This window comes from Myripristis murdjan, chromosome 4 (assembly GCF_902150065.1).
Source record: "Myripristis murdjan chromosome 4, fMyrMur1.1, whole genome shotgun sequence".
In the NCBI taxonomy this organism is placed as follows: Eukaryota; Metazoa; Chordata; class Actinopteri; order Holocentriformes; family Holocentridae; genus Myripristis; species Myripristis murdjan.
This window is the reverse complement of record NC_043983.1, coordinates 27459511-27469848: the sequence shown is the minus strand read 5'-3', so window position 1 is coordinate 27469848 and position 10338 is coordinate 27459511. Positions and strand designations below refer to the sequence as shown.

Genomic DNA, 10338 nt, shown 5'->3' with positions numbered 1-10338 from the left:
GGGGATTTGTGCACTCTTTACAAGTGTGTGAACTATTTTTGACCTTTACAAGGACTCGTAGTGCCGTTAGCCAATAGGAGAGCTGGATGTGGAGGCGGAGAGGAAGGAGGGAGCCTGCAATTCGAGCCAATCACCAGCAGAGGGAGCTCTCCCCCTCAGTTCAATTCAATTCAGTGGGGTTTTATGCCATAGCAAGTATGAAATAAAAACAAAAAGTGCACATTAAACAGAGGGATTGGTTAAAAAAAAAAAGTGAGAATAGCTGTGCAAACACTCCAACTGTTTTTTTTATAATGAAAAAAATTAAAGATATTTGTTCTATATGTACACTACTCACAAAAAGTTAGGGATATTTGGCTTTCGGGTGAAATTTATGGAAAATATAAACAGTTCACGCTACAGTGATATTATATCATGAAAGTAGGGCATTTAAGTAGAAGCATACACTGGTGATTTCCTCATCTCAAACAATTTCTTGAAACAAAAGCCAACAACAGTGGTGGATATACCACAACAAAAAATGTCAGTGTCAATAACTTGTCATGTGCCCTTGAGCATCAATTACAGCTTGACAACGACATCTCATGCTGTTCACAAGTCGACTTATTGTCTGCTGAGGCATGGCATCCCACTCTTCTTGAAGGGCGGCCCTCAGGACATTGAGGTTCTGGGGTACAGAGCTCCGAGCCTCTACACGGCGACTCAGCTGATCCCATAGGTTTTCTATGGGATGCAGGTCTGGAGAAAGTGCAGGCCACTCCATCTGAGGTACCCCAGTCTCCAGCAGCCGTTCCCTAATGATGCGACCTTGATGAGCTGGAGCATCAAACACCTGATGTGAATTTTGCCGTTAAATTCCTTGTTAGAGAACAGCAACTTGTGCAAAAAGTACTGAAACATTGAACAGTTGGACATGTGCATTCAAAAGTTTACAGAAGGTCACATTAAGTTCACCTGTAAAGGTTATAATGCATTTTAGGTTCATCCTGAAATTTCACCCGAAAGCTGAATATCCCTAACTTTTTGTGAGTAGTGTATGTACGCTAAGTATGTCTATGTACAGAAATCATATATACTCTCTCTCTCTCCATCTCTCAGAAAAATGAATTTATCGCAACTTGCAACATTAAAATATCTGCATTTTATTCATGAATCAAAAAGCACACTCTTTTTCTTCATCATAACAATACAGCCAAGACACCGCAGTCAACACTGTGTACTCTTGACACACAGTTGAATCTGGACAAATTCACGCTGACCAAACCAGAGCTGCACAGTCTAGGTGAGGAACAAGAGGAAGGAAACCACTGGAAGAATAAAATGAAAATAATGAAAATAATCATGGAACAGCAGGTGATGTTGTGTTGCCAAAATTCTGCCATGTAGACTCAGTTAAAAACATGAACTCTAGTCCAACTACAAAAAAAAGAAGAGAAAGTCATATTCTGTGGTAATCAGATCCAAAGTTACTGATCATATCTTATTGATATTATAACTCACATTAGACAATATTACATTCTGTTATTTAGAGCACATGTGAAACTGATGGCTCTGATTATATCATATCTCAGTTCCCACCATGTTTTTTGTTTTGTTTTGTTTTGCCTTTTTATTAGACATTACCTCAAAATGCCACAAACAGGATATCAGCATAAACAGCACTGAGAAAAACACTGACAGCAGGAAGAGGAAAAAAAACAAATGAAATGCAAGCGCAAAGAAAGTGAATGGAAGAAAAATAAAACATAGCACATCTATAAGAATGATCAAATAAATATATTAATGCCAAAAAGCCAGAGTTATTGTTTCCGGCTGTAGTTAGTAGACTGATGAGTAATTAAGATAATAATTTATATGTGTTGTTGTTGTTATTTATTTTTATTATAAGCACTTTATTAGAGTAAGGCTATGAACTGTTTTTGTTGCATATGAATTTAAAATTTGGCTTTGAGGATGAGGACGTTTCTGGTCTCCGTCCGCGAGGTCAGATCCTTTCGTAGCCTTGTCTGCGACGGTCTTTGATGAAGAGGAAGGTCAGCAGAGCGATGAGGATCAGGCCGACCACGACGGCTCCCACGATGATGGGAATGACCCTCCTGTTGAAGTCGGCCCAGCACTCCACCTCTGAGAGATGGCAGAGGAGGAGGAGGAGGAGGAAGAGGAGGAGGAGGAGGAGGAAGAAGAAGAGGTTTGACAGGGTTGAAGATGTGCTGTCATTGGCCCAATCACAACCTACCAAGCTTTATGTGGCATTAAACTGATGTGACAATTTGGACATGTTGACATAAACTGAAAAGGCTTATTCATATCCTTTTTTAATTGAAATCAATGTCCTGACCATAAAAGATAATGTTGCATTTGACGTGACCTGATCAGATCAGTGAATAAAAATAAAATTATCTTATTTATTATTCACTAATTATACTAAAAGATAGCCATCAGAACATAAGTCTATACCAGTTTGTGCATGCATGTATCTATACATTTCTTCATCTATACACAATACACACTGTGGCATATGTGCATGTAAACATTGAATTAACCGGTGATGGTGTAAATACATAAGAAATTCATTCACAGTTCAAAAAAAGCAAAATTGCTTCATTAAAGAGACATTAAGACTGTGCCTACAGATCTCACCACATCCCCATCTGCAGCATGGTTTGTTTGATCAGATTATGTAATTCACACTCTTCATGATTTTGGTTTGTGAAGAGTAAGAACACAAATTAAACCGTCTGTCATAAAGACTTGAAGTCTATGGGAGTCATTAGCCTAGCTCCATCAAAGTGAAAAAACAAACCTTACAGCAACTCTGAAGCTGTCTTCTTTACACAATGTGTATCTTGTGTATTTGAAATACATATATGTTGGAGAACTCCTTTAACTGTGATGAACAGCAGTGAAAGACTCCAGACAAGACCATCATGCATTGCTGTAGTTACAGTCAGATTTGTTTAGACGCCCGCTCACCTTTTCCAAACTTTCCCTTGGGCAGAGTGAAGGCCTGTATCTGCACAGTGAGCAGCTTGATCTTCAGCTGCTTCGCCATCGCAAACTCACTGGGAGACGAGCACTTGAAGCTCCGCCCATCAGCGGCCTTGAACAGCTTGTTGTTGTCCAACACGCCCGGGTAGACCTTACCTGGGACAGAGAGAGAGAGAGAGACAGGAGACGGTTACACTGTGTGATCATCCTCCTGGTTTCCTGCTCCTGAAGTGAAACCATGTTTGTAACTCACTGGCACATCCCTTGCAGACGGGCAGCGGAAAGATGTGAGCGCTCAGCTTGGTAACGTAGGAAACCTTTCCATCCTGACGAGAGAAACAGAGAGTTTGAGTCAGCAGGGCAGAGCACAGATTTAGATAGGGTGGGCCCACATAAGCCTTGGCTTTCAGCCCAACCCTTTTGGTGCCACATACTCCTGAACAGTGATGTGATGTGATACTGTGTACTTCCTTCAAAGCACCAAATAAAACAATTCAATCAGTCAATCAATCACTGACTCAGAAATCCATCAGCTGCACAATTTATCATTTTCCTCCAAGAAAACAAACATTATTTATGCAGCTATCGATAAGCCTTGCACAATTTAAATCCATGATCACAAATCATCAGCCTCTGTTTGCACGTTTTAACTGATTGTCTTGTACCTTGTAGCTTTTATTACTATTGCATTTTTTCTGTGATTTTGCTCAGCATCATTGTACACGTCCTTGATGATCTTCAAGCTTAAATAAAGGTAATATTACAAACATTTTGATCTATTTGTTTGCCTGGTGGGCCTCACACACCGCTGCTGTGTTTCCATGTTTAGTTGAGTTTAGTTTTGATTCCGTTTTTTTATTTAGTTTTGAGTCAAGTACAGTTTCTAGCAAAACTGTACTTGTGCTGTTTTTCTTTACACAGTGCCATTGAATTCAACATTACAAAATGATGTTAGCGGTTAATGTTAATTTTCTTGATACACAGTGCAAACACAGTGTTTCACTCTATCACAGCCGGCTGAGCTGACAACAAGGAAGAATGGTTACCATGACTGTTTAACAGAAATGGACTAATGGCTCCAGTTCTGAAAATGTTCAGGGCATCAGTTATCAATTTTTGGTGCTTTCATGCAAATCTGAACAATTTGGCCTATTTGTGCCTCATCGTGCATCGTCTATTTGCTCTCAGCAGCAGACCGGTCAGAAGAAACCGGCCTGCTGAGAGGCTGAGATGTGCTTCGATCTGTCTTTGACATCCTGCGAAAGTGTGACCTCTGAGTCGGAGTGTGTTGAAGGGTTTCTACCTTTATGAAGGTGAGCTGCAGGCTGGCGCCGTTGTTTGGCATGGTGAGGGAGAGGACGGCCACTTTGTCTGCACAGTAGCCGCTGATGCTGACCCTGCTGGGGTCCAGGTTGAAATACCAGTATTTCTTAATTCACACAGGAGAGAAGTGTTACTTTATGTCACCGGCGTTGATTCATGTTCATCCTCTATCTTTTTCTGTTCAGACAGCAAGAGCAGCAATGTGTTTTTCTGAACTGAGGCTCCATGATGAGGCTCAAACTCTTAATATATATTTATACATCTTAATTAATTTAGCTGAAATGGGGCATGACCAAAAAAGGTACACAAGCCCAACTCTTAGAGAAATTGTTAGATTTAAAGCAGTGCTCCACTTAAAAATGTTATTCTCTTCTGGAGCTGCCCCATTGACTTTTATTATTGAATTCCTTATTAGTGTACAATGTTAACTTATGATGCTGCACTCTGTCACTTTATGATATTCCTTTAACTTTTATTATATATTTTTACATTTTGTATTTTATATTTTTATATATTTTTAATTTTTTAATATTATTTCCATGATTATATTTCAGCTGTCTTGTGCCATCTGCCATGTGAGTATTTAATTAACTTCAACCTAAAATGCTACCAGGAAAAAAAATACAGCGACTACATGCTGTGCTACAGTGAAAAGTGGGTCTAAAACAGGGAAACTGAAATAATTAAGAAGTGACCCGCCAGCGTTTCGACAGCATGTCTGCTTTTTTTTTTTTTTTTTTTTTTTTTTTTTTTTTTAGGCTGGACAGTTAGACCAGCTCTTAGCACCTCGCAGAGAGCTGCTGAGACAAAAACACACCCGCTGGAAAAACTGCTGAAGTGTAAGCACCTTGTACAGATACACACAACGCACTGCAATGCACCAACAACCCCAAAACACACACACACACACATACACACATGCATACACACACACGCACAGAGCGCTGAGTCAGTCACAGCCTCTAACCTTATTTTCGATGACAACGTACTCTACCCCCATGGTGGCTTTGAGACAGCGCTTCCCAGCAGGCGTTTTCAGAGTGTAGGTCCCTGCACGTAAACACACACACACACACACACACACACCAGTGAAATACAATCATACAGTTTTACATTTGCATAATAATTTAATGCTGTGTATGTCCTCCAATACTCTTGTTTTTCCATTTCTACCTTCTTTCAGTTGCCACAGATTAAATTTCCCATCATGAGCAGAAAAGGAGTCGTGTGTCAAAGGTTAAAGTGGGAACCAGGTGATGTTAAGAGGCTCTAAATGTGGAATTAAGGGGTATGGAGGCTTAATAAGAAAACTAACGAGTTAATTTAGGCGATATATTTGCATCCTTACATCAGGAAGAGTTTAGTTACTGTTCATGTCACCCAGTTTCTCTAAAATCAGCCTCTTGTGGTTGTGAAGTTGGACCAGGCCATCGCTGTGGTAAAGTGTGTGTGTGTGTGTGTGTGTGCGCGTCCTCACTCCCAATGCGTCAGCAGCCTGACCAATGGTCAGTGTCCCTTAGTGTCACATGCCGACTCATTAGGCACCAGTTTCTCGTCAGCTTTCGACATAGAACTCCCACAACGTCTGAAATAGACGCCACGGGAAGCATTTGGAGAGTCAACTACCTCTTTGTTGTCATGATAATGTGACGTTTTCTGCGTCATATAACGTGGTAATAGAGTCTCCCCAACCTGATCTCACAGAAATCCGTGAAATGAGCACGACCTCTTACTAACGCATTGCGTGCTCCTCGCACGTGACCTGTTTTAATCATAGATTTCTATGGTTTTAATTCTATGTGGTCACCACACAAACAGTGTCCACTGAAAGTCAGCGAGGATCCGTGCTGGACACACGGATTCTCGGCTTCAAAGACGTCACGCTGTGGGTGGTGGTTCATAGATCCCGGAAGTGCAAATTTAATCGATATTCTGAAAAATAGTTCTGATTATTAGCCATAACGTTATGTAACTTCCCACGAGCTATGAGGTTGTGTAACGATGGTATGTGCTTCAGCCGAGTCCACAAGTCCCGTATAATATCAACTTTATTTTTAAAAAACACGTTTTATTTGCGATGTCATATCTCGCACTACATTACCCATAATTCTAATGTTTATCAGCGACGTGTCTGATTTGACAACTTTCATCAATAAAGTGCATGAAAGTTGTCAAATCTTCTTAAAAGAAGATTATAATATGCTGATATGTTACGCCATTGAACACAACCCTTTCAGTCAGCGAAACATCGCGGGTGGGAAAACCGTGGAAACATGTCAAAAATAGCACTAAAGATTCATTTTTTCTTTGTTTTTTTCCACAACACATCTTTACTCGTGATATAAACATAGGCTACATGTTAACGTTATACTTTTGCGGTTGAAAAACTACCGTATGTAGGTTTTCTAAACCTAATTTCACAACTTTTCCCCTAACCCGGAAGAGGCGTACCAGAACTACAATCTACACGGAGTTGCAACACACAGAGGTGTCCTGTGCCATAGATTTTGTAGTTCTAATATGTTTTGTCTATTATATGATGTTGTGATCACTAATTTTTCAATCTTAGTTATAGTTTTTGGGTGTGGGAAGAACGCCTGTTTGGTCAGATTTTATTTTTTTATTTTTTTAAATTTAATTAAATTTAATTTTTTTTTTCTTAACATAGTGAAATCATGTTTTTTCCATGTTTTGACACTAGTCAGTGGCGCCCCCTATTGGTTTGCCATCGGGTATGATAGTAGAGGTCAAGGGCTTTTCAAAAATGTTGACCCCATGTCTGTTCCATTTTTTGTTGCTGCACTGTAAGCCTTTAAAAGTGTCTCAGGTGGCCAACAGATCCTCGCTGACTTTCAGTGGACACTGTTTGCGTGGTGACCACACGGAATTAAAACCCTAGAAAACTATGATTAAAACAGGTCACGTGCGAGGAGCACGCAATGCGTTAGTAAGAGGTTGTGCTCATTTCACGGATTTCTGTGAGATCAGGTTGGGGAGACTCTATTACCACGTTATATGACGCAGAAAACGTCACATTATCATGACAACAAAGAGGTAGTTGACTCTCCAAATGCTTCCCGTGGCGTCTATTTCAGACGTTGTGGGAGTTCTATGTCAAAAGCTGACGAGAAACGGGTGCCTAATGAGTCGGCATGTGACACTAAGGGACACTGACCATTGATCAGGCTGTTGACGCATTGGGAGTGAGGTTGTGTGTGTGTGTGTGTGTGTGTGTGTGTGTGTGTGTGTGTGTGTGTGTGTGTGTACCTATGAGCGGGACGGTCTCTGAGGGCTGCAGGACGGGCCGGTAGATCAGGCTGTCGTTGGTCTGGTCGGAGTGGGGGGTGGTCTGTGTGGAGCTGCTGTTACCGTGGAGACAGGAGCCTGGAGGAGAGGAAGGGGGTCAGCACTCGCCCCATCCCACATGAGGTTTCATTCTCACGGTTGAGTTAAACTGTGGCTCTGAACTTTTCACAAGCATCTCAACACAGGAGATCTGACACTGATCCAGCGCCACTGATCTGACATTTTAATATAGAATTTAAATAATAAAAATAGTTTTCTCATCACTTTAAAAATATTTCTTAAAAAGTTTTGTTTTGTTTTTTTTTTTGCAATGGTAATTTTCTTGTAATGTAATACCATCCAGTGATTTTTTTTCCTTCAAATTTGTTAGTGAAGTTCTGCTTAAAAAAAAAAAAAAAAAAAAAAAACTTTCCTAATCTGCTCATCACCATTTCCACGTGCTTTTGGAATGAATCAGGTGAATTTTCGTCCAACATGTCTGTCCTCTTCAGTGAGACAAACACAGGCAACAGAGACTTAATTTAGAGAAGCATATACACATACAGGACACACAAAGGTATCACAGTCACTGGAGTAACGATGACGTGTTAATGCTAATGTTTAAAATGCAATGCATGCAATTGATAATGTCCCAACGTGACAATCTTGATAATTATCTGCTGAACGTTTCATGATATATGTGCATGTTTTACATTTCACTGTCACGTGATGCTTTCCAGTCACTGCAGATAATGTTCACTCATGCAGTTTGAGAAAGGAGAGCACGCCGCCTCGTTTATAGATATAGGAGGACGAGGCTGAGGAAGGAGAAACCCCTCAGCTTCTTGAATCTGTGTTTTGATGTCAGATGTACACAGAAACATGAAGAATGGAGTGAAAAGCTCTTGTATTTTTTGTGATGGTGGGGTAAAAGAGTTGTCCTGAACTCCTGAGACATTTCTCAGTTCTGTTCTTCACAGAGTCGAGTGGCATTCGTCATTCTGTGCCACATCATAACGAGGTGTGCCCCCCCCTCTTTTAAACTGTCTTGTCTGCCTTTGAGGCCACAGCAGAGCTAGGAGCAGTGTGTTGGTGTGTGTGTGTGTGTGTGTGTGTGTGTGCGTGCAGCTTGACTCTGCTCACTGTCACCTACAAAAGAGAAAGATTAGCTAAAAGAAACACAGACAAACATGTGGTGTGTGTGTGTGCATCTGTGAAGGACATAGCATGTACCCTCAGGGTTGTGTGCTCATATGTGTGTGATTGTGTGTGTGTGCGTGTGTGAGTGTGTGAGAGAAGTGTGAATGTGGGATGTGGCCAAAGGTGTGGAACGGCACTTTGACAGCCGCTAAGCTGTGAGGGAGAGGAAGCCACAGCAGCAGCAGTGAGTGAAGTCACATCTTTCTGAAACATGAACATCCTCACTGCTCACCGCTCAGCTTCATGCGGTGGGTTTAAAACGCTCTTAGAGAGAAATGAACTCAATGTGGCGGCATCATACATCCACTGGTTCTCACATTGAGGTCCGCGGACCCCATCAGGTCCATGAGGGGTTCCAGGGATTTCATAATTTAATTTCACTACAATGTAATTGACTAGAAACAGGCCCAAACAGATGCATGAAAGTCATAATCACAAGGTTCACTCTCTTCATGTGCACCGTAGATAGTTTAATAATTCAATACTCAATCAACAGCAAAAACATTCCCACACAGGCTGCCCGACACACAGTCTGAGTCCAGCTATATAATGTGTGTATATTTGGGGATCTGTGACATGAAAATGATCAAGAGCCGCTGGGTTAGCAGCCCCAAAACAACGAACAGTTCACTCCTGCTACTTTTTCATTCAGCGCGATGAAAGATTATTTGCAAAAAATGCATTTTCTGCCATCATTCATTTCATCTCAGAGCAAACAAGCGGCAAGAATGGGCGCTGTGGACTGTAGTTTACAATGAAGGTGAGATTTGAACACTAGTGTGTGTGTGTGTGTGTGTGTGTGTGTGTGTGTGTAAAACTCACCCAGAGTAACAGCAGCCAGGAAAATAAAAAGAGAAAATTCACTTCTGTGACCCCCTGTCATTTTGGCTTGAAAAGTACAATAGAATAGAATAGAATAGAATAGAATAGAATAGACTAACACTGCCAGAAGTGGAGCAGAGATGCTACAGCTGTGGTCTGGTGACCGGAGTGGGGGGCTGTAAATGTGAAACTGTTCGTTTACTGAGCAGCTAAATGAAAGCAGAGGAAGTCGCCTGGCAGAGGGGCGGGGGGAAGACAGACAGACAGACAGACAGACAGACAGACAGACGGCCGCGCTGACAGACAGTTTGACGCTGCCTTCATATCAGTCAAACCTAAAAGTATACTATACATGAAATTATTTGAATCATTCTATCTCTTTTTATTGTAAATAAAATCATTTTGAAGCACTATAAATCAATGAAAGATGCTTTTTAAATAGTGAAATTGTATGAAAACAAAATTGTGAGCCCTGCTATTGTACAACAAGAGTGAACTGGTGATTTTTCACTTTCCCTCTGAGGAGACTATGTTTAAATTTTTACAAACAGCATAATACATTTTTATATATCATTAGATTATATACCATTACTCTTAAAAATTATCCCTCAAAACTACATACTGCACCTTTAGAAGTTTCAATAGCAGTCTCGTGTCTCTTCACAGGAGCCCAAGAGGATCAGACACCATGATAAAGGAGCTGGTCGTTTCCCTGGATTC

General features: G+C 40.9%; 1 protein-coding gene across 1 annotated transcript; it reads right to left on the bottom strand.

Moving 5' to 3' along the window:
• Nucleotides 1–1984: 1984 nt before the first annotated feature.
• lamp3 (lysosomal associated membrane protein 3) lies at nucleotides 1985–9772 on the bottom strand. Its single transcript, XM_030050435.1, has 7 exons — nucleotides 9619–9772; nucleotides 7579–7695; nucleotides 5279–5361; nucleotides 4292–4417; nucleotides 3242–3314; nucleotides 2974–3144; nucleotides 1985–2124 (listed from the first exon to the last, which is right to left on the bottom strand). The coding sequence occupies exons 1-7, from the start codon at nucleotides 9677–9679 to the stop codon at nucleotides 1985–1987; spliced, it is 771 nt and encodes a 256-aa protein (XP_029906295.1). The 5' UTR covers nucleotides 9680–9772.
• Between the last annotated feature and the right edge of the window lie 566 nt (nucleotides 9773–10338).